We start from the raw sequence: 24,789 nt of genomic DNA, 5'->3' as shown, positions 1-24,789 counted from the left end.
TGTTATCCATGGTTTATAAACTCTTTTACTTGATTTCTTTAATGGCTTAGTGTGTTGGAACGCACGGGGACGTATTGGATCTTATGCAAGATTGCAGGTGGTTTCCATTTTGGTTTGGTCTCCCTATACAGGGTCCTAACCCCAGAGAGCTACATTGGCACATGTAGGGTGTGTGTAGACAACCATGGGCCTACACAGTAGCAAACAACACTCCATGGATCCCCACAGCCATTCAGAGATTGCTCATGGTTTACATATTGGACGAGGAAGATGCACCTGATCCATCATGCCCAACTGGCCCCAGAGTTGCACCATACCCTTGGCAGATGATCCAAGACTTGCATAATGATGTGGCATGACCTACACCATCATCCTAGCCATTGCAGATGATCTACAGGCATCTTCGATATTTTTGGAGACGCATGAGGACACTTGTGTGCCCCCACATGTCATTTGGAGTACCACCAGTTATTACAAGGGGCCAGCCACTTGTCCATTGCTTTTGGGAGTTCAACTACACATTGTGGCACATATGGACTCCATTAGGCCTCCTCCAAGGCCCAATGACATGCACTATTCATTATTTGACCTCTTGAGAAGCTTATTCTTTTGTTTATGAGGTAGTTTGGTAGACTTGTCACCAAAAGTTAGTTATTTTACACATTATTTTATTGTAGGGGCTAATATAGGCCTAATTAGCTAAATCAATCTCAGTAGAAGTGTATAAATACAAGTGATGTGAATTCATTTTGGCATCATCACTTGGTCGGACTTGTATCTCTTTAGAGAACTTTGTTATCCTTCTTGGAGGATGAAATTTTGGAATGAATTTTGATGTTTGGATCATTTTCTCTTGTCTTGGAGCTTCTTGTTTGGCAATTTTTTGATGGTTGGATATACTCTAATACATGTAAGTGCAATTTTAATGCTATTCTTTGCTCTATTTTTGTCACATACATTGTTGTTGGGATTTCGCTATTCTAGGGCTAATTTGTTGCATCTATTATTGCGAAGTTGTGGAAATTTTGTTTCTAGATAGTGATGCTTCATGTATGGGCCATGTATGATGAGTGAATGTTCCTAGGGATATTTCATGGTTGAAATTTATCTTGATAAGCCATCTATTTTGCAAAACAAAGTATAAAGTCTTTGAAGTTGCTCTCCTTTGCCCTAGTGCTAAGTGAAGTTGCCTTTAAGGCCTCCTTGACCAAGAAAATCAAATCCGAATTCATAATCATTCTTGACTCCAATCTCCCCAAACGATTAGGCACTAGTCTACCATAGATGATCACCCTAAAACTTATTTTTCTTCACCTTCTCCTCTTCTTTCTAGGTCTAGCCCCATAGGTCACCTAAGGCATCGAATATTTCACAATCTAGCCATCCAAATACTTCAATTTTTGGTCCACAATTGCGTTGGTGTGTCCTCAAGAAGCCTTCCAAATTTCACGAGATTCCGACGATGGAATCTTGAGATATCGCAAGACCTAGCTCAAAGACCAATTCTTTCTCTTCGCTTTCCTTAAGCTAGTTACCTCACAAGGATCATTGTCACACCTTTCATTGAAAAAAAAAAATTTGATCCCCTTCTCTTCCCTGATTAGGTCAAGCTCATCATTGGTTGCTAAAGCCCTCCCCCCTTGACCTATCCTGGGGTCCATTTGGTCATGTTTCTTATCAAAGCTAAGTTTTCAAGGATCACTTAGGAATCCAAGTTAAATAAGGATTTTGATGAATAGGAGGCTCCATTGCATGACATACTCCCTAAACCTAACCCTCAAATCCTCATCAACCTTTCCTAGAAAAACCCTACACCTTGCTTACAAAGCAAGCAAGCCCTAATTTTGAGACTCTCCTTGGAAATTGTGATTGGAATCACTTCTTATCAATTGCATTGATATATTCTTTGAAAGTGAGTCCTCATACCAGGTCTCCTCCCATCAGTGAAAGTCCATAAAGAGTAGGAAACCTTAGCTGAGGTGACAGTGGGCTAAGTTTCCGTTGTTTCCCTTGTCCTAGCAGTTGCCCCTTTAGGATTCCCTTTAGGACCCCTGCCAGTTTGAGCGGTAACAGGGAGCATTTGGCAGACTTATTTACAGGTGGGTCGAAACACCTAGCAACTGGAGGAGCTAGGAGAAATTGGGTCGAAATTCCAAGGTCAAAATTTGGCCAATTCCTTCGTGCGTTTTTGTGGGTTATTGGTGGAGAGCCCCGGGTTAATTTCTCAGAATTTTCTGAGCACCGGAGGAGCCCTAGCAGCCATTGTTTGTAGCCAGTAGTGTAGTTTTCACTGGGACAACACAAAGCTTTTTGGGGACAGCCACATTGCATGTTAGAGCAGTTGATTTCATCACCTACGCATTGTTAGCTTGCTTTGGGCAAGCCTAGTTGCATGCTTTATGATCTTACTTTCGTACCCAACATTTATATCAATAAAATGGCTCAACTCAATGCAGTTTATGGAAATTTATGGGTGTTTAATGTGCTGTAAATTTTTGTGTGTGTTTTGTTGATTTTTAATTTACCTTGGACAAGTGGTTTCCTATGGGTTAGTCTCTACCTAGGGAAAAGCGTCCAAAATAATTATTTTCCTAAGTGTGACTTTATAAAGTGAAAGTGACTTTATAAGTGGTAAACTCAACGTTAAATTATAAAGTGAAAAGTGACTTTAGACATAAAGTACAATGTGGGTACTTTATTTAATGGGTGAGTTAAAAACTGGAAAGTGAGAATTAAATGTACATTTATTCTAGTCCCTTCATCTAAATGAATCTGAGCCATTAGATCTTAGGGTTGCCCAAAAGTCATTTAGGGAAACAAAAGGGGGAAAAGAAAAGAGAGACTACATTCATTTTTCATGAGCAGATTGGAGAAAGGAGGCTGAGAGTTGGAGAAAAGTTCTGAAGGAGAAATTGGTTGCGACAAGCTAAAGGAATGATTTTTGGGCAAAGCTGGGCATGGAAATCAAGGTTTAGAAGACAACAGAAGGTATAGTACAAACAACATTGAATGGTGTGAGCTGCATGTCGTTCGAGAGAAGTTTTTGAAAAAAAAGTTGTATTGTCCATACAGTGCAATTTGTACAGTCGTATATGTACAGTACATATTTTCAGCTTCAAGTGGGCACAGAAATCGAGGCAAAGTGGGCACGGTTTTCAAGGAGTTTTGGGATGAAGAGATAAGTTGTATTTTGTTGTTTTGTCTGCAAATGTATTTTTCCTGAACTTGAAAGATAAAAAATTTGAAGAGCTCTCTAATAGGTTTTCCCCATAGAAGATTGAAGGGGTTTTGCCTAGGTCTAAGTTGACCAAAAATCTGTGTGTATTTTTATGTGTGTTGCTGGTCTAGTTATGTCCATATTAATTTTTAGCATGCGTTGACAGTCCCATGTGTTTTAATCTGAAATTTTCATTTCCAGAATTCTATATGTTGAATGTATGTTTATGGGAAAGGGCATTTAATTGAATGGGAGTGATAAAGTGAAATTAAAACCGGGTTAGGATTGTTGGAAATTTTTCTTTTAGTCATCAAATTTCAAACATGTTTTTGCTATGTTTTCTTTGTTTATCATTGTAAATTTCCACTAGGAATATTACAATTCATCAACACATATAAAAGATGCCTTTGGAAAGAAGCTTATGGACAAGCACTGCACATTGTTTTGGACTCCTTGTGCAGCACATTGTATGGATTTGTTGCTTGAGTATATGGGGAAACTCTCCTTCATCAAGGAGGTGATTGATATGGCCAGGGACATCCCAAGTTTATATATAACCATGCTTTTGTTCTTAGCCTCATGAGGCGATACACTAGAAACAAGGAGCCGCGGCGTCCTGCAATCACATGTTTTTTCCACCAACTTTATTACTCTTCAGTCTTTGCTTCGATGTTAGTTTTAGTTGAAGCAACTGTTTGTTTCTGATGAGTGGCGTGATTATAGATACAGCAAGAGACAGGATGGGAGAGCCATTGCAAAAATGGTGTACACTAACACATTTTTGCAAGGAGTAGAAGAAGTTTGCTTAGTTACTCAACCCTTGGTAAAGGTTATGAGATTGGTAGTTGAGGATAAGCATGCAATGGCTTATTTGTATGAGGCCATGGATGGGGCCAAGGAGAACATTCATGCTTATTATGCAAACAACGCTTCGGCTCGGCTTAATAGATAGATGATGTTATGGAATGCAATTGATAGTCGATGGACAGGGATGCTTCATTGACCTATTCATGTAGCAACATTGTTCTTCAACCCTGCATTTTCATACAAATAAGGCTTTGATTTTGATGGTGAAGAGATGGAAGGGCTCCATACTTGTATTCATAGGATGGTACCTAATCCCGAGTTTCGTAGCAAAAACAATCGCGAGATACAGATGTATCGAGATGGGGATGGCCTATTTTACTTTGAAGATGTTATTTGTGAGAGGGCCCCTTCATGCCACGTAAGTGACAAGTCATGACTCATTAGAATTTTCAATTTACTAAGTTATAGTTCTAGATTTTCTAAATTCGATTATATTTTATTTTAAAGTTTAATTATGTTTTAAGTTTTAAACTTTTAAGTTTTCTTTATTTTTTTGTAGATGTTTGGTGGTAAAGCTATGGTGCAAGGGCACCAAATTTGCATAAATTGGCCATCAAAATCCCGAGTCAGACCTGTCGCTCTTCAGGGTGTGAGCGCAATTGGAGTATATTTAAGAAAATATACTCAAAAAAGCGCAATAAGTTATAACTTTGAGCTTCAACCTTGTTACCACTCAAACTAGCACGGGACCTAAGGGAAATCCCTAAAGGGAAAATGCTAGGCCAAGGGAAACAAATCGAGTCTTAGCCCACTGTCACCTCAGCTAAGGCTCCCTTCTATTTACGGACTTTCACTGATGGGAGGAGACCTAGTATCTGTGGACTCACTAGTGAAGGATAAGTTAATGGATATGAGTGACCCGAATAATCCTTGCCCAAAATTTGAAGGATGAAGATTGCTTGCTTTGTAAGCAAGGTACTAGGTAATCTAGGGAAAGGTATAGAGAATTTGAGGGTTAGGTTTATGGGATAAGACTTGTGAAGTAGTTTCCCAATCCCTAAATCCTTGTTAGAATTCGTGTCCTAGATGGTTATTGAAAAATGGTATTTCAAAGGAGTGGGACCACGCGGGGCCAAGTGGACCCAGTCTTGGGTATGAGGAAGGAATGTAGCAACCAATGTTATTCTTACCCTAGACAAGGTGGAGAGAGGATCAAAGAAAATATAATTACTCAAAGATGTTGGTTTGACCCTGGGAAGTGCTAGCCTTGGGGATGGCAAGGCAAGTTTGGGTCCCGGAGCTAGGGCTTGGCTTTTACCCCAATTCCACCATCGAAATGTCTTCAAATTTGGAGGAGGGCTAGAGGAAAGGCTAGCACAAGAGACCTAAGAGATCAAATTTTTTCAACAGCTAGCTCATCAAGAAATTGATGCCCTAGGCACCCCAATGTGGCTAGACTTGGGAGAAGGTGAAAGAATAAGAGTTTTGGCAACCACCCTTGGTATATCAGTGACTTAATCCTTGCGAGAATGTAGGCTATGTTGATTATGTGTAAGATTTCTTGATTCCCGAGACCTCAAAATTACTTCACAAACCCTCTAGGTCAAGTGAAAGCAGTCTTGCATCTTTTATACTTCAAATGCACAAGAGGAATGGCTTGTCAAGGTCAAACTTTACCCCTAGGAGATTTCGCTCACACTACATGGCCCATACAATGGGAGAACATTATAATAGAGACAATTCCAAATATAAAGCAATAATTTGCACACAACAATTAGCCTAAAACAACGAAAATCCCAATCCAGCATTTATGACAAAAGTAACAAGAATAACATCAAAATTTCGTACTTACATGCAGTACAGTATATCCAACCATTCACAAATGACAATAGAGAAGCTCCAAGAGAAGATAGACCAATAATCTTACATCAAAATTCATAAAAAATGCTCCAATTCATCCTCCAGAAAAAAGTGTGAAATTCTCTAAAAAAGAGAGAGATTCAATCCAAAGTGATGATGAGAAATGATCTCACCTCACTTGTATTTATACACATCTTAGGAGTTCGAATTAGCCTCTTTGGCCTACATAAGCCCCAAAAATAAAATAATGTGCTAATAATACAACCTTTTGGTGACAAGCCCGCCAAACTAGCTCATAAATGAAAAAGTAAGCCTCTCAAGAGGTCAAATAATAATTTATGCATGTCGTAGGGCCCTTTAAGAGGCCTAATGAGGTCCATGGGTGCCACAATTAAGAATAGGACCCTCAAAAGCAATGGACAAGGGGTTGGTCGCTTGTAATAACCTGTGGTGCTCTAAATGACATGTGGGGGCACACAAGTGTCCTCATGGGTCTCCAAACAAATCGAAGATGACTGCAGGTTGCCTACAAGGGCTAGGATGATAATGTAGCCGATGCCACATCATCGTACAAGTCTTGGATCATCTGTGAAGTGTATGATGTAGATTTGGGGCCAGCTGGGCATGATGGATCAAGTGCATCTTCCTCATCCAATAAGTGAACCACGAGCAATCTCTGAATGGTTGTGGAGATCCATGAAGTGCAATCTGCTGTTGTGGAGGCCCATGGATCTCAACGCTCACCCTATATGTGCCAATGTAGCCCTCGAAGGATTAGGATCCCGTATAGGGAGACCAAAGCCCAAATGGAAACCATCTGCATTCCTGCATAAGATCCAATGCGTCCCCTAGCATTCCAATGCGAGTCATTAAAGAAATAGAGTAAATGAGCTTACCTAATCATGGACAACAAGTGGGGACTTCATAATGTTTTTCCCTTCGATAATGGGCTTCAGGATGTGCCAATGTCTCCTAAACTCCTAATGGGGTTAATCAAGTATCATATTAAGTGGTTTCTACTTTTAAAGGGGATAATATAATCAAGGTACATTCGTCAAAAGGTGGTGGCATGTGATAAATAGGTGAATGAAGTAGGGGATGAGAAGGGGCAGGCCTGAGTCACATGCTGGGGTACAAAGGTAGATAATAAGAGAGAAGCCCACACTTGGGTTTACAATGTGTAGGAGGGAGCAATCATGGTACATGAGGTGCCATGGCCTTGATTTTTCCACCCTTCTTCATATGCCTTTTTCCTTTTTATGATTTTCTTTGATTAACTGCTCAAGGTTCAAGGGGTTAAAGCATGATGTATAAGATATAGCAGTGAATTCCCCCCTTTAAGGTGGGGCGGTTCATTGCCCACCAGGGTTTGGGACAATCATGGATTCTTATATGATGAAGAAGGCTCACAGAACCTGTTGGAACCAGGGTGATGGCCATGATGATAGGGTAGAGCTCATGTATTGGCTTTTGCTCACATGCTAAATGTTTTTGTCACGGTCATCTTTTGCATTTTGTGGTACTTTTCATGTTGAATGTGGCTGTATATGCTTTTAACTTTCTTTTCAGTTGCATCAACCTTAGGGCTTCATTCTAGGGCATGACCCAAGGTGTGGGCAAGGGGAAGGGGCGAGTTGACCCTATGTGGACCCTGTTGTCGCACAGATTATCACGACAACGCTCAGACCGGGGGCTGTCACTCTGATCCCCGATCTCTCCGTTTAAGCCTGTCTCCCGCGGCTAAGGGGGGTAGACCCTATGGGAAAATGAATGACCAACTGTGAAACAGTTGGGTTGGAAGACACGAGGGAACAAGCACTGAATAGATTTTATTAATTTAATGGACCAGTGCCTTATTAAATGAATGATTAAACGATTATTTATCAGATGCTGCAGGAATATGAACTCATTAACAATCGTTTACCATCAAACAACTTAAACAAAAATTAACTTTTACCAAATGCGAGATGATCGATGATAATCCAGCAATTTTAAATTTTGAAAGATAAAGTTTCGATACACGACCATGTAATTTTAAACGCTAACCAGATATCACATTCATGATCATTCAAGCATGCTAAATCACATAAAAATGATAAACATCACATCAAAATTCTAATCTCAGCAGAAAAGATGAAACGTGATAAATCCCTGAGCCAAGACTGAATCTGGCAAAAAAAAACAAAAATTCCAAAATATTTTTATATTTTTTCAGACAAAAACTTAAAACAAAAAATTAAAACTAAATGAAACTTAAAAAATCTAAATCTACACTTTAAAAGAAAAGAAACTCCTTTTTTATAATTTTATAATTTTTATAAATTTTTATTGTTATATATTTAAAAGAAAAACTTAAAACTTAAATCTAAACTAAAACTAAAATTTTGGTTCTAAAAAAAAAAATAAAAAAAAAATTAAACAAAAATAGAACCAAAACCCTAACTAAAGGGGCTTTTTATATTTTATATTTTTCATAATTTTTATGATTTTAAAATTTTTATGTTTTTTAAAGCTTTAAACTTAAAACTAAAAAAATGAAAAAATAAAATTTAATCTAATCTAAGACTAAACTATAAAAAATTAAATCTAAATTAATAAAAGCTTAAATTTATTTAAAATAATATTAACTCAAAGCTTTAATGAAATTCTAAATCAAATAAAACAAAACCCTAAAAAAATATAAAATCGACTTTTTTTTTTTATTATTACAACGTAAAGAATTTAAATTTAAATCTAAATAAGAAAAACGTGAACTAAACTAAAGCAATAAAAGAACTAACGCTTAACTTCTAAACCTAAAACTTACGACTCATATCAAGACCAAAAAAAATCGAATTGGTTATGTGGTTGCAGGCTTGCGTGCGGGCTATAGAGTTTGACGGCGGCAGCGAGGAGTAGCAGCAGCATGAAAGAGAAGAGGCCCACGCAGGTTTGCAGGTGGCCCGTCGATCAAATAAACTGCGTTAACCCTTGAAATCGAACAGCAGGAGAAAACGGGGCGGCGGCAGAGATCAGCAATGATGCGTTTGGCAAGGGTGCAGCGAGATGAGGCTGTATGAGGACGCGAAGAAGGCTGCAAGTTGAGCAGCAATGATAAACGCAGGAAAAATGAACGCATAAGAAATCCAATGTATAATGAAACTCAACTCAGAACCCTAGCCCGTAAAAATTAAAACGTGGTCTTGTCTTTGCAGGCACGTGACGGTGGAGAAGGGAACACTTGCAGGATTGATAGCTCGAGAAAAAAAATGAGTGCGTGAGGATGACTGAAAGACTGCGTGCAGATGAGAAAGCAATGGACACAGAGAGAGGGACGACGCTTCGAGCAAAGGGAGCTGCGTATTAGTAAGATTGAACTAGAGCTGTTGGAGGAAGTGTGAGAATAGACGCAAGTTGAGAAGGGCCTCAAAAAAGAATACGACTGCAATTTTTCTTTGAAATGCGGATTTGTATAAATGAGTAGCAATTTGATCAGCTGAATGGGCAGCGTTGGAGTTTGATGGGGAGCACATAAAAATAAACTTCGTACAAATAATGAAACCCCAAATCTGAAAACAACCGATATATGAAACCCTTGGACAGCAAAATAGCTTAGACAGACCCTCCGAAATCTTCAGAAAATCCTGCAACCTGTAATGTAAAATCACCCAAAAAAAATAATATGTGCATAAAAACAAAACTAAAACCCTAGATCAGCTAAAATTACAGAATTATAGCTCTACAAGAGCTAGATTTGTCAGTTATCATCAATAATATTTTCAGAATTTCAGATTTTCTATGAAATGCTTTAGAAATATCTCATGCAATTCAGAAAGACAAACTTAAATGATAAACCCAGGATCGAAACTGGCTGGGCTCTGCAAGAAAATGCTTGTGGGAGTTGGTTGGTTCAGTCGATAACTTCCCCAAACGCCCACTGATTTTCTTCAATAAGGGTTTACTGCACAGCTCACTTCAACCATCAATAAAGAGAGAAAAAACAGTACTAGATCTCAGATGCAATGGAGATACCTGCCATTATTTCAAAAATTCTAATACCATTCAAACCCTAGCAAGTGAACAAGATACCTGTGTTCAACAATACTCTACAATAAGCTGTTACTAATAGCTGAAAATTAAAATATGCAGAAAATAAAATAGCTCACAACACTTCAAGAGAGTAACACCAGCAAGATTTCAACCCCAAAGTCTTTCTTTATTAGCACCAACAAAAATTTACAAGAGAGCTTCTTCAGCACAAGACTCACAGATCGAATCCTGATCTCAAATGACCCCTAGTACCCTATTTAAAGGAAAAATTCCCAACAGCTAGTTCCAATGATCCATGTCAAAATGATCTCGACTGTCAATGAGGATCAAGATATCTCTTAATCTCATCCGTCGAATTTTTAATGCATTAAAAAATTGAAATTTTGCATTTATTTACTCAAAATATTATTATTTTATCATTTTTAGGTTTTTACTTTAATTTATTATTTTATTATTTTTATTTATTATTATTATTATTTTTTTTTTTTTTCAATTTTTTAATTTTTTATTTTTTAATTTTTTAATTTATTTTTAAATGGATCCTTGAACTTAGCCTTTCGAAAAATCACCTAGGACCTAGGACTTAGGACTTATGAGGGGATTAAAACATTTTCTAACCCTCAAGACACTTTACATCATGACTTTTACAACTTTACATCTCAAGGTGGAGAACCCATTTGACATAGACCCTCATAAACCACCCAGTTCTGCGACACAACTATAATCTAGCAGATTAACACACTAGGATTCTCCTAAGATTCTAATGACAAAATCCATTCCGGCTTTGGGGTTAGGCTGAAGGAAAACTCTGCCGATCATAGATCAGTGAGACAAAAAACTTTCCAGAACGTAGATTATCACTAGGAAATTAGGTCCACCTAGGCAATTTACATACATGACTCATATCTACTAAGATTATTTACAATTCACACGTGCAGACTGGGTTTACAACATAATATGATAAAGTCGACGATGACTGTCGAATGGCATGGACATGTCGATCAAGCGCTATCCCTTTTGCGGAAAAAAGGGGGTGTACTGCTATGGGAAGTTGACACGTAGTGGTCAACAGACCCGATGGAGGATTGTGGACCCAGGTGGGAGAAATGATGGATCGAGTAGTAATGAATGGAAAGAGGGTAATATGAGTGGATAAAGGAGCGGGACCACGCAACCAAGTTTGGGGTTTCTCGTCAAATACCATCCCTAGAACCAAATGGTCAGTGAAAGAGATCCCACGGGACTAGAATCCAAGGTTAATTCCTAAAAGGGGTCTAGGGGACAGAAGCACAAACCTAGCCTATTTTTTCCACTGAATCCCCCCATTAATCCATACCCAGACGTGTCCATGATAAGCAAACTACAATACTCAAGGTCCAAATGACAAGGCATCATTTGGATTGGGGAGGCCCACCTTCAAACATACGATCATGGCAGATGGGCGAGAGACCACATGGCTAGCTCAGGTGGTGGAAAAGTGGCACAATGAGCTAGTTGATGGTTGCAAGGCGTTGTTGGCTAGTAGCGGAGGACCATCTTGGAGAAGATAAAAATCCTCCTAAGGATATTACCCACAATGTGGTGGGTAACAAGCCTTCGACTAAACAATTACATTTATTGTAATTTACTAATTTCCTACCCTCAAGTGTCAAGACTCATTAATTTTTTATGACACTCTTACAGGTTGGAGTTCTCATGACTCAATGACTTGGTGTATGTGCATTACAATCTCCAACTACGAGTGTAGTGAATAGAGAAACCATTGGATGTGGATTCCATTTCCTTAAACAATATTGTTGTATTGTCTAAGTGGAGGGTGGAGTTTGAGGTTCCCATCATGGAGGAGTCACCTACATGGTTAGAGGAGGAGGACTCGGGGAAGGAGCAAGAGAAGGACTCGAGGAAGGAGCAGGAGGAGGAGGAGGAGGAGTATGTGGGAGCATCAGCGACAACACTGTCTGCTATAGATATAGGAGAGCACAACTCCATACCCAACAGTCATCATTTGACATTAGGAATTTAGGTGCAAGGCCAAGGCCTTCTATTGCTAGGGGTCGGCCTAGCAAACAACCCATCACGTTTTCCCGTAAAAGGGGGAGAGGGTATTGACCTCAGATAGCTAGCTGCTAGTTTTGTCTTTTTTGCTACATATAACTCATGATGATGAAACACTTTTATATATGTGATGTTATTTTGTATTAGTTTGCCACATTTGAGTCCTTGATTGAACAATTATCAAGGATTAGTAGGATTTGGTATCGTCTTTGATGTATCATTTTTATTCGACATCCACTACTTCATATATATCAATGCTTTCTTCATATTTATGTGCCAATGTCTTTATTTCATGTTTTTGTTGCTTTATATGTTTAAAAATCTGAAAAGATGAATATATTATGTATTTTTTATGTTTGCTGATATTTTCGCCGATATTGCCGAAAAGATGTTTTCAAGGCCCTCGCAGATATTTGGCCAAGAACGATATTATCAACATTGGTCTGATGTATCACTTGACATCTTATATAACAATTTTATTTCATATTTATGTAGAAATGTGTTGGTTTGATGTTGTTGTTGTTTTAGAAGTTAAAAATTTGAGAAAAAAATATTATTTTTGTATTTTTTTTAAATTCCCTGATAATTTCCTCGATATTACTGATTATTTAATGTTGCACCCCCGGCGATAGATTGCCAATAACGATAAATGTAACATTGACACTAAGAGGATTGAACTATAGTTATATGTGAAAGATTAATTTTGTGTGCTAGAGGAACGTAGGAGAGAGTGAAGCATCATACATTTCAGCGATGGTCCTTGGAATGGCAGCTTCTTCATTGCATTCTTTTATGAGATTTTCTTTACAAGTGATCCCAACTGGCTGCAAAGATTCACAAAACAAGATGTATCAAATTCAAGTAATTAATGAATATTTCTTTAATACCAGGGACTGCTTACAACATGTTTCAACTTAAAGCATCATGATTTTGTTTGTAATAGGAAAAGTGCAGAATCAACAACTTAAAACCAGATAATCATAGAACCTAACAATTAATTAGACCTACAAATCTCTCAAGTATAAATTTAGTTATACAGGAAATGATAACGGAAGTTAGCATATTTATCCAATGACAACATGATCCCATAAACTGGGTACAAAATTTGAAACCATATTGGGGCTCAATAACATTTTCGACAAGACTATAACAAAAAAATGGTGAGTGAAGTGAAGACTGCTCCCCATGCCCATCATGACCCTTTATCCTAATCGCCCAAAGTTAGCAATCTAGTGTTTCATCAAGGTTGTGCCATGTTTTAAAACTTAGACTCGGACTTAGAATCATTTGAGGGTCAACTCAGACTCAGACTGACATTCACGAATCTGATTTCAATGACTTGGTTTACTAAAACATATATAAAATATTTAAATTTTAATAAAAAAATATTTTAAATATTCCAAACCATTAGACAATATGAAAAGTCTGCTCATGTATATACTATATACCATGTAAGGGTTAATATATCAAAATGACACAGTGAAATACATATCAGCAACCAAATACAAAATTAATGAGACTATAAAAGGCCTCTAAAGTCCAAACAACATGCTACAAGCTACGAGCCTACTACATAGTGCACAACACAAATCACTAATCAACATGATATGGATACAATTCCATTCAAAGACCAATTTCTGTTTTATGTATTGGAAGTACATTATTTCTCTAGAGTAATGAGCATCGTTATACTAGTTAATTTGTCCCTGAATTTTAGCGCCTTGACCTTGATAGTTTTCAAATCACAAATTTGATGCCCAATTTCCCAAAAGAAACTCTACTTAGCAAAATTGAAAGAATCCAACTCAATATTTTGGCCCTGATTCAATTGATGCTTAGTCTTCAATTCCCAATTTCCCAAAAGAAACTCTATTTAGCAACATTGAAAGGATCCAATTCTATTTTTTAAGCCTGATTGAATTGATTCCCAGTCATCGATTCCTTAGCTTGACAATTTTGTTCTCCACAACCCATAAGAAACTTGATGTTACATGGAATGACTTGCCACCACAAGATCAAACCTAAGCTGTTAGTTAGCCTAGGGGAAAGATTTTACACTTGAGTAACAACTCGCATACATCCACAACACTCCATAAGAGAAACATGTGGAGACAAAAAAAGATGTTATCTAACTGAAGAGAATAGTGTGCATGGGAAGGTTATCTGAACTATAACAAAATCATTGACAAAAACAAGCCAACGAGACTTATTGGTAAAGGTGGCCTTTTGCAAGTTTGCATAAAATTGTTCCAAAGTTCAAATGTGCTTAAATTTTGTTTGGAACATGTTACTAATTGGACGTAGTGCACGATCCACCAAAGTCAAAATATTTCCGCCCAATGTTGAACTTCGATATCCTTAGCACGCCTTTACCAACTCAACCAAGTAGCGCCAATTTGGTACCTATTACCCATTCATATATATGGGTAACCCTACAAGAAAAAATTTCTCTTGTGATGCATATTTCCAGCCAACAACTACACATATTCTTCACTTCTCCACAACAAAGATCATTGTAGAGATGATGACCAGCATACTCCACATGCATATGCCTCTTGTTCCTCATATGCTCAACTCATTTACTTGATCGTTATGCTCATTCGATAATGGTGGTTCAACATAGATGAGGTATTTTATTCATTGCTTCATACAAAGTGTTTACAATTAGTGTATTATGCATCTAAGGATCATGGTTTGAAGTCAGAAAATCAATCATGACGCTTGGAAGTTATGCTCGCTGCCTTATTTCACCTTCGTGGTTATCAATTCCTTCTAGCCGAGTGTGACCACCATCGGGCTTTCCTTTCACTATCTAGGAGGAGCACAAATAGGAGACCTTGATAGAGATAGTCGTTGAAAGGTGTTGTCAATGTTGTCTTTGAGCGTTCTTAATATTCATCTATGGATTGCATTGATCAGAAGCTCCATTGGTCAATAACTGTTAAAATTGGCAACCAGGGCAAAACTTCATGTGGGTCATCTTATTCATGGCTAATAATATTTTTATTAGATTCCTCTCGTGGAGAGTGTAGGATTTATATAATGATCATCCAATTCCGATAAGTATTCATGGAGATATGAATTTATTTTGATTATGGAATTATTATCAAGCCGACCTACAACTCATGTAGGCTCAGAAGCCCAACAGTCGCATCTATTCACCCACCACGTTGTGTATAAATATAAGAGGACTTTTCCTCATTTGGACTCACTCATCTCATCACATCTCTCTCTCTCTCTACTGCGCAGATATGAGTCTCTTCTCTACTGCGCTGAAATGGGTCTCTCTCTTTCACACATGTGAAGCCGGAAGCTGTTGAATTTGAAGCTGCAACTGCAGAAGTAAAGATTGACTTGCGTGACCTAGAAGATCTCTTTGGAACTGCGTTGTAGGTTCATTTGAACCTCTTTTGAAAGCCGCAACTTTTGGTGGTGGAATGAAGTCAATCCGACGAACGATTTGCAAGATATCAATTGCCCTAGTTTGAAGCCGAAAACTGCTGAAACTGAAGCTGCAACTGCAGAAGTAAAGATTGACTTGCATGGCCTAGAAGATCTCGTCATCTGAACTGCGTTGTAGGTTCATCTGAACCTCCTCTGGAAGCTGAAACTTTTGGTGGTGGAATGAAGTCAATCCGACTGTCGGTTTGTGAGATATGGTCTGCCCTAGTTTGATAATGAAGCCGCTAATGTTGATGCTACTGATCTAGGGTTTGCTACTGCTGATATGAATCAGATTTATTGTACTATTTCTCTCTGGTGAATTATTGAAGATAAAAGAATATTTGATCAAAGGGTTTCCCCACACATTGTGGGGTTTGTCCCTGGCTAGCCACCACATCTTGTGTCTCTTGTCTTGGCTTGATTTCTGTCGATCGTTTAATGTTCTATCTGCACTTTACTTTATGTACATGTGATTGCTAATCGGTGGAATATAATAAGAAAAAGAAGTAAACTGTTATAAGCATAGAACATACCATAACTTAACATGGTATCAGAGCTAAGGTGAAGACAAAGCCCGAGCAAGAGCAAGAGCAATCATTGAAGAGAAGATTGGAAAGGCTATCCTAAAAGAACTATGGGGTCCTCAACACTCTTTCCTGCCGAAGACAAGCTCCGTGAGAAAGCTGACTATCACGGATGGAAGATGTCTATCGATCTAACCCTTGAAGATCAAGGAGTGCTGGACCATGTAAGAGGCAATATTGTTGAGCCTGCATCAAATGCATCTGCTGCTGCCTGGAACAAATGGAAAAATGGAGATGTCAAAACAAAGAAGATCATCCGGGACTCTATCGACAAGCGCTTGGTGGCCTACATCTCTGATCTAGACACCTCCAAGGAAATCTACGACAGACTGGTGAGTTTATTTAAAGTTAATGATGCAAATCAAGTTTTGTTTCTTAGAAATAAGTTGAGGGAAATCAAGAAGGGTAAAGATGAAAGTATGCAAGCATACTTCTTAAGAATCACCGAGATCAAGAACAATCTCCTATCTATTGGGGAAACCATTACTGATAGAGAAATGGCTCTCACAACTCTCGAAGGATTACCATCTGAATGGTATGTGTTCAGGACTACTCTTCTGAACAATAATGTAACTCCTAGTTTCCAGGGATTAATGGCTAGATGCATTCAAGAACAAACAAGGGTAGAAGAGCAGGAAATGCCCTTGCCTAAAGGTCCTCCTGCTGCTTTTTCTTCTCATGCTAAGAAAAGAAATAATTCTGGGTCTAAATCGAAAAGAAAGGCTGAATTTAAGGGTGGAAGAAAAGGACGATGTTTCATTTGCAATAAAGCAGGTCACTATGCAAGGGAATGCCCTAATAGAAAGGACTCTCACCGTGACGATGATCAAAATCCCTCTCATGGTAATCGAAGGAATGGAAAATTCAACAACAACGGAAAAATGAATGTGGGAAATCAAGGAAGAGGGCAACCATTCAAGAAGGCTAGAAATTCCAGGTATGAATCTAACACTGTTGACGATAAGCAGGTTGAATATTATCTACCAGCTGCTCTATCTTCTCCGCTCCTTCGGACTCAATGGGAATTTGGCTCATTGATAGTGGTGCCTCAAGACACTTCACTGGTTACAAAGAAGTACTCTATAATCTGGTAGAGAAAGAAACTAACCTGGAAATTGTCCTTGGAGATGACATGAAATACCCAGTGAAAGGTGTAGGCAATGTTTCTCTTAAACTGAATCAAGGTAATACGATTCACTTACAAGATGTATTATATGTACCTGATCTCAAAAAGAACCTGGTATCCATCTCGGCAATGGAAGACAAAGGCTATAAGGTAACCTTCAGCGATGGTAAGGTACGCATATGGAAAAATAATGTTAAAGATGCTTTCACTCTTGGGTTTCGAGTGGATTCTTTATATCAAGTCGGTGGAAGTCCGCTAGGCGTCATGTCTTGTGACACAACGCTTCAGTCCGAACTTTGGCATCGGAGGTTTGCCCACCTTCATTACAAAGCTCTACCCGATGTAAGACAGAGGGTAACAGGGATGCCTGAATTCCAAGTAGAGAAAGAAGGTGTATGTCCGGGATGTGCCGAAGGAAAGCTCAAAAGGGGACCATTCCCTTCAAGTCAAAGCAAGACCTCCGATATATTACAACTAGTTCACTCAGACATATCAGGTATGATGCCTGTGAACTCCTTGGGAGGATACTCATATTATCTCACTTTTACAGATGACCATTCTCGAAAGACCTAGATATACTTCTTGAAAAAGAAGGATGAAGTGTTTCGTTGGTTCTGACACTTCAAAGCCCTAATCGAGAATCAAACCGAAAAGAAGATCAAGATCTTAAGAACTGAAAATGGGACTGAATATGAATCTAATGAGTTCCATGATTTTTGTAAAGAGGCTGGCATCAATAGGGAGACTACTACACCATATACTCCTGAACAAAATGGTGTGGCAGAAAGGAAGAACCGCACAATTATGGAAGCTGTCCGGGCCATGCTACATGATCAAAGTCTTCCTAAGTTTCTATGGGTTGAAGCTGCAAACACTGTCGTATATGTACAAAATCGATGCCCTCATCAAGCATTGGGTTCCAAGACTCCTGAAGAAAAATTCACCGGTAAGAAACCTGATGTTTCTCATTTTAAAATTTTTGGAAGCCTGTATACTTTCATGTGCCGAAAGAGAAAAGAAATAAATTGGGAGCATCTGGAAAGAAGGAATTTTCGTGGGCTATGGTGAAAATACTAAAGGCTATAGAATCTATGTAGCCGGTCAAAGGGAAGTCATAATTAGTCATGATGTCACCTTTGACGAAGATATGGCTCTCAGCAAGGTGATCAATCTTCCGACTTTGAGGAGCTCTCAAGAAGCCGACACCAGGGAACCGAAAGAAAAGGATGATGAATCAATGCCTGATCTAGAAGAACCCATGGATCCGATTGATCCTCCTCCAAGTGAACCTTCCTCTTCTAGGAAGAGGCCTTCATGGCTTAAGGGGTTACTTGATGATGCTGAAGGACATTCTGCACCCCGAGGAACCTTTCGTGAAAGTAAGAAACCTAATAGGTATCAAGGATACCTGACCATCATGAGCACGATCATACAAAATGAGCCTTCGTCATTCTCAATGCCGTCAAGCATCAAGTATGGAAGGATGCTATGACCGAAGAATATGAGTCTACCATAAAGAATGATGTTTGGGAAGTAGTTCCCAGACCCCAGGACAAGACTGTTGTTACTTCCAAATGGCTTTACAAGATAAAGCATGCAGCAGATGGAAGCACGGAAAAGTATAAGGCTCGTTTTGCTGCTCGAGGTTTCTCCCAAAAGGAAGGTATAGACTATGATGAGATATTTGCACCTGTTGCCAGATATACGACCATCCGCTCGATCATAGCCCTTGCCGCTTCACAAGGATGGAACCTACATCAGATGGATGTCAAGACTGCGTTCTTGCATGGCTCGATCAAAGAAGAGGTCTACGTGGAGCAACCCGAAGGATTTGAGATTTATGATCGAAAATCTCATGTATGCAGGTTGAAGAAAGCTCTCTATGGGCTGAAGCAAGCTCCCCGAGCATGGTATGAAGATCGATAGCTACTTGATGAAGTTGGGATTCACTAGGAGTGAAGCCGATCCTAACCTTTACTTTAAGGTTGAAGAGACAAGCCTCTCATACTGGTGTTGTATGTGGATGACCTTTTTCTAAGGTGCAGACCCTCTCATTCACAAATGTAAGAGGGAGATGGCTCTGAATTTGAAATGAAAGACCTAGGACTGATGCACTACTTCCTAGGACTTGAAGTGTGGCAAAAGCCAGGAGAAATTTTCCTATCTCAAGGAAAATATGTGGTGAAGATATTGGAAAGATTCGGAATGGTGGACTGCAAGCCTGTAACTACTTCGATGGAGCTTGACTTCAAGAAGTTAAGCGGTAGTGCTGCTGGACCTGTTTTACGAAATGCTACCAAGTATCGGCAACTCGTCGGAGCATTAATGTTCTTAGTGAACTCCCGTCCAGATATATGCTTTGCAGTCAACACGATGAGCCAGCATATGGTTGAACCCTACCACATACACTGGATTGGTGCCAAGAATCTGCTGAGATATCTTCGTGGCACTATCACTTATGGGTTAAGATACATTGCCAGAGATGTGAGACTATTTGGATACACTGATGCTGACTGGGCAGGCAATGTGGAGGACCGTAAGAGCACTTTCGGGTGTTGTTTCTCCTTGGGATCTGCTTCGATATCCTGAATGAGCAGGAAACAAAAGTCGGTGGCTTTGAGCACCGCCGAAGCAGAGTATATTGCTGCTAGCATGGTTTCTTGTGAGGCAATTTGGTTGCGAAAGCTCTTCAGTGAGTTGTTTGGATTCACATTGGATACCACTGTGATCCTTTGTGACAACCAAAGTGGGATTCGTTTGTCAGAGAATCCCGTATTCCATGATCGCTCCAAGCATATTGATATCAGATACCATTCTATTCGAGATATGGTGCAACGGGGAGCTATAAGGCTCCATCATATCGGTACAGATGAACAGGTCGCCGACATTCTGACAAAACCCCTTGGGAAAGTAAAATTTCTGACTTTCCTGAATAACTTGGAGTTGTTCAAAGACCCTCCAATGAGGGTCATGTATGATGCATTGAGCTCTGAGAGCTCCAGGGGGGTGCGGGGTGCTTCTTGGAGCAGCATATGAGCACAGAATTATTCACTATCACCTGGTGGTATGCATGTACACCCCGTGGCGACATTGTAACAGGATTGATGTGTTCTCCTGTGAGGCCTGGATTGATGTGTTCTCCATGGCAGCCTGGATTGATGTGTTCTCCATGGCAATTGTAGCAGGATTGATGTGTTCTCCTGTGAGGCCTAGATTGATGTGTTCTCCATGGAAATTGTAGCAACATTGATGTGTTCTCTTGTGAGGACAGGATTGATTAGTTCTCCTGTCGAGGCATCCTACCCATGCAGTCTGGGACTCATGGGAAGTACCTCTCATCTGATCAATGAGCAGGGAAATGAAGTTAGGGACCATAGTAGTACCGATGGACGCATCGTTGTAACTACCGTACTCCCTACGCTAGGATGACCTCCATTGATCTGGGATCAATGATACTGGTCTGGGACCAGTGGTAGGGGTTGTACCATACTATGACGCTGACTTCGAGTCGGTTGAGACTGGTCTAGGATCAGCGGTACATACTCTGAGACTGACTTTGAGTCAGTGGAGGATGATATTGGTCTGGGACCATTGGACTTGTACTCACTATGACGCTGACTTTGGGCTGGTTGAGACTGGTCTGGGACCAGTGGTACATACTCTGAGACTGACTTTGAGTCAGTATGATACATCCTCGATCATTTCTTCTTCTTCATAATTCGGACAAAAGCAGAGTAGAACAGAAAAAAACAGTACAAATCAGTGCAGGGCAGAACAAGACAAAATAGAGCAGAGCAGGGCAAGGGTCAGGCTATACAAGGCAATGCATTTGATGGATGAATAGTAACGACCGATAGACAGATTGCAGATGAAGTTCTCCATGGTTGAGAGGGAGTGTTAAAATTGGCAACCAGGGCAAAACTTCATGTGGGTCATCTTATTCATGGCTAATAATATTTTTATTAGATTCCTCTCGTCGAGAGGTGTAGGATTGATATAAAGATCATTCAATTCCGATAAGTATTCATGGAGATATGAATTTATTTTGATTATGGAATTATTATCAAGCCGACCTACAACTCATGTAGGCTCAGAAGCCCAACAGTCGCATCTATTCACCCACCAACGTTGTGTATAAATATAAGAGGACTTTTCCTCATTTGGACTCACTCATCTCATCACATCTCTCTCTCTCTCTACTATGCAGATATGAGTCTCTTCTCTACTGCGCTGAAATGGGTCTCTCTCTCTCACACATGTGAAGCCGGAAGCTGTTGAATTTGAAGCTGCAACTGCAGAAGTAAATATTGACTTGCGTGACCTAGAAGATCTCCTCTTTGGAACTGCGTTGTAGGTTCATCTGAACCTCCTTTGAAAGCCGCAACTTTTGGTGGTGGAATGAAGTCAATCCGACGAACGGTTTGCAAGATATCGACTGCCCTAGTTTGAAGCCGGAAACTGCTGAAACTGAAGCTGCAACTGTAGAAGTAAAGATTGACTTGCGTGGCCTAGAAGATCTCCTCATCTGAACTGCGTTGTAGGTTCATCTGAACCTCCTCTGGAAGCCGAAACTTTTGGTGGTGGAATGAAGTCAATCCGATTGTCGGTTTGTGAGATATAGTCTGCCCTAGTTTGATAATGAAGCCGCTAATGTTGATGCTACTGATCTAGGGTTTGCTACTGCTGATATGAATCAGATTTATTGTACTATTTCTCTTTGGTGAATTATTGAAGATAAAAGAAGATTTGATCAAAAGGTTTCCCCACACATTGTGGGGTTTGTCCCTGGCTAGCCGCCACATCTTGTGTCTCTTGTCTTGGCTTGTTTTCTGTCGATCGTTTAATGTTCTATCTGCACTTTACTTTATGTACATGTGATTGCTAATCGGTGGAATATAATAAGAAAAATAAGTAAACTGTTATAAGCATAGAACATACCATAACTTAACAATAACCCTTAGAAGGATAAGGCACTCCTATGGTGTGCCATGATGCCCCGCGTTTGATGAGGAATTTGGTTGTGAGGATCAGTGTTTTTTCTTACACGACTATCTTCATTTGATAGCCCTCGCGTGTCAATTCCAATGGTAGGTGGCACACCCCATAACTCCTCATGGTCGAGGAGATATGTCTCATCATAGTTGGAGCTCCATTTTGTAGTCAAGCAATGTTAGGCCCCTATACTACTAGTGTAACCCCTTATTGTTATTAGTATAACCCACTTATTATATTGATGTACCCATGTAGTGCCCATATTGTTACTATTGTGCCCCATAGAAGCCCACTATTGTTATTATTGTGCCCTTACATTATTATTGTTATGTCAGCTCTGATTATGTTATGACCCCTTAGACTCCTATATATAGAAAGGTCTTTTCATTTGTATCATCCAAGAATTGTTCATTTATGTAATGTAAAGGAGGTTGCCCCCTCGAAGAGGCTGAATTCTAAGGCGTTGATCTATCTTTTCTATCTTTTCTTGAGCTGGTTTCATAACATTTGGTATCAGAGCTTTGGATTCTAGGGTTTCGCTGCTCCAAACAGGTCATCGTGGCATTTTCGCTATAACTTTTTTTCTGTGCCGTTTCAGAAGTCGCAAAAAAATCCATTTGAGAAGAAATCGCGTTGAATCTTGGGTTCGAATTTCAGAGCTTTTCGCACGATATTTCCGGAGATATGATATGAGGAAATTGGTCTTTTTCCAGACTCCTGAATTACATTCAAAACAGGTGACCTGGGGAAAATCGTCATAACTTTCTCTCTGGGGATCGGATTGAAATTTCGTAAGAAGGTGCAGAAAGAGGATGGACTGTAGTTTCTTTTTGTGCATTTTCAGATCCAAAGGTTGAAACAGTGACTCGTGGCACGTCGTACAAGTTTGCTCTACTGAACTAGTCTATAATCAGGTCATCTTGGGAGATTGTGCATAACTCTTTCTTGGAGAATCCAATTTGGATCAGACTGGTGGCATTGGAAAGAGGACAAAAAGGGCTACTACAGGTCACAATTTCAGAACTTAAAGATCTGAAAGTATAGAGTTATAGTCGTTTCAAGGTAGAGCTCCTAAAATCAAGAAAAAGCAAGATGAGGAAGTTTGATGGCAAGGATCCGATAAATTGGATACTTCAGATGGAGCAATATTTTGATATACATGGTGTACAACTGTTACAAAAGGTATGTATTGCATCTTCATATTTAGAACCAGATCAATTTTTATGGTACAAAGGGCTTTGTTCTCGTAAACAACTTGTTATGTGGTCAATTTTCACGGAGGAAATGATAGCACATTATGAGGATACAAAGAGCAACACCTTTAGAGCAAAACCACAACAATTGGAAAGAGTAAAAGGGCTTTGTGACATAGTGGAAAGCAAAATTATGGAAACCAGGAAGTGTACCCCTCACAACTATAAAGATGGAAGTGTTGTTTCTCCTAGCCTTCCACAACCTACAAGGATTACACCACAACAATTGGAAGAAAAAAGAGAAAAAGGGTTTTGTTACAATTGTGATAGCAAATGCACTAAAGGTCATAAGTGTGTTGAGAAGAAATTATTTTACATAAAATATGAAGAGGAAGAAAAGGATCAAGAAACAACAAAAGAAGAAGATATACGCCAGGACCCCACCCCAGAGAAAGAAGAAATGAATCAGACCATATCTTGTAAAGCATTGGCAAGAATTACCACTACTCAAACTCTCAAGATAGAAGGACATATCAAGAAGAAAAAGGTGCAAGAAGTGAAAGATCACATCAAGAAAGAAGAAATGAATCCAACCATATCTTGTAATTCATTGTTCGAAATTATCACTCCTCAAACTATCAAGATAAAAGGACATATAAAGAAGAAAAATGTTCAAGAAGTGAAAGATCACATCGAGCATCAAGAAATAAACCCGACCATATCTTGTAAAGGATTGGAAGAAATTACCACTCCTCAAACTCTAGAGATAGAAGGACATATCAAGAAGAAAAAGGTTCAAGTAGTGAAAGAACACATCGAGCATCAACAACAAGTTCTCCAACTTTTAAAGGATAACGCCACTTCGGTGCAAAATCAAACGAAACAACAGGCACTTAAAAAACGGCGACCTTACCGAATGGGAAGACTCTTCAAGGATGAGGATGTGGAAGCATTGTTTTGTGCTATTTATATTATCCAACCAGATTGGATAAACGAAGCAAGGGATGAATGGAAGAAGGACGAAGAAGTATGGCCACTTACTCAAAAGTTGCAAAAGATCCCAATTCAAACAATATTGCCAGAAATTAAAGAGGAAGGAAAAATCATATTGGAACCTGGAGCAGTGACAAAAACAAGAACCCGACAGCTACGAAATCGATCAATTTCAGAGTATCTCATCAAGTGGAAGAACTTACCCGTGAATATTCCACATGGGAGGACAAGAATTTTATACAGAAGCATCAAGAACTACTCAAGCGTTGAGGACAACGCTTTTTGAAGGAGAGGGGCATGTTAGGCCCCTATACTACTAGTGTAACCCCTTATTGTTATTAGTATAACCCACTTATTATATTGATGTACCCATGTAGTGCCCATATTGCTACTATTGTGCCCCATAGAAGCCCACTATTGCTATTATTGTGCCCTTACATATTATGTTATGTCGGCTCTGATTATGTTATGACCCCTTAGACTCCTATA

General features: G+C 39.3%; 1 protein-coding gene across 23 annotated transcripts in view; it reads right to left on the bottom strand.

Annotated features, from left to right (window-relative positions):
• Positions 1-24,789, bottom strand: part of LOC149187470 (nudix hydrolase 20, chloroplastic-like) — a 614,870-nt gene that overhangs the window by 249,585 nt on the left and 340,496 nt on the right. For 20 of the 23 annotated variants that reach the window (XR_016255773.1, XR_016255775.1, XR_016255776.1 and 17 more), the window contains exon 6: positions 12,713-12,792. The exons of the other annotated variants lie outside the window; for them this stretch is intronic. Coding sequence is in view for 16 of the 20 variants with exons in the window: in XM_089411370.1 (XP_089267496.1) it covers positions 12,713-12,792 (80 nt within the window). In the remaining 4 variants the exon portion in view is untranslated. The remainder of the gene's footprint in view (positions 1-12,712; positions 12,793-24,789) is intronic. 23 annotated transcript variants of the gene reach the window in all.

This window comes from Pinus tabuliformis, chromosome 3_1, assembly GCF_031772625.1.
Source record: "Pinus tabuliformis cultivar Carrire ecotype Pingquan chromosome 3_1, CPIR1, whole genome shotgun sequence".
NCBI lineage: Eukaryota > Viridiplantae > Streptophyta > Pinopsida > Pinales > Pinaceae > Pinus > Pinus tabuliformis.
Note: the sequence above shows the minus strand (reverse complement) of the source record. Positions and strands in the feature narration are given on the sequence as shown.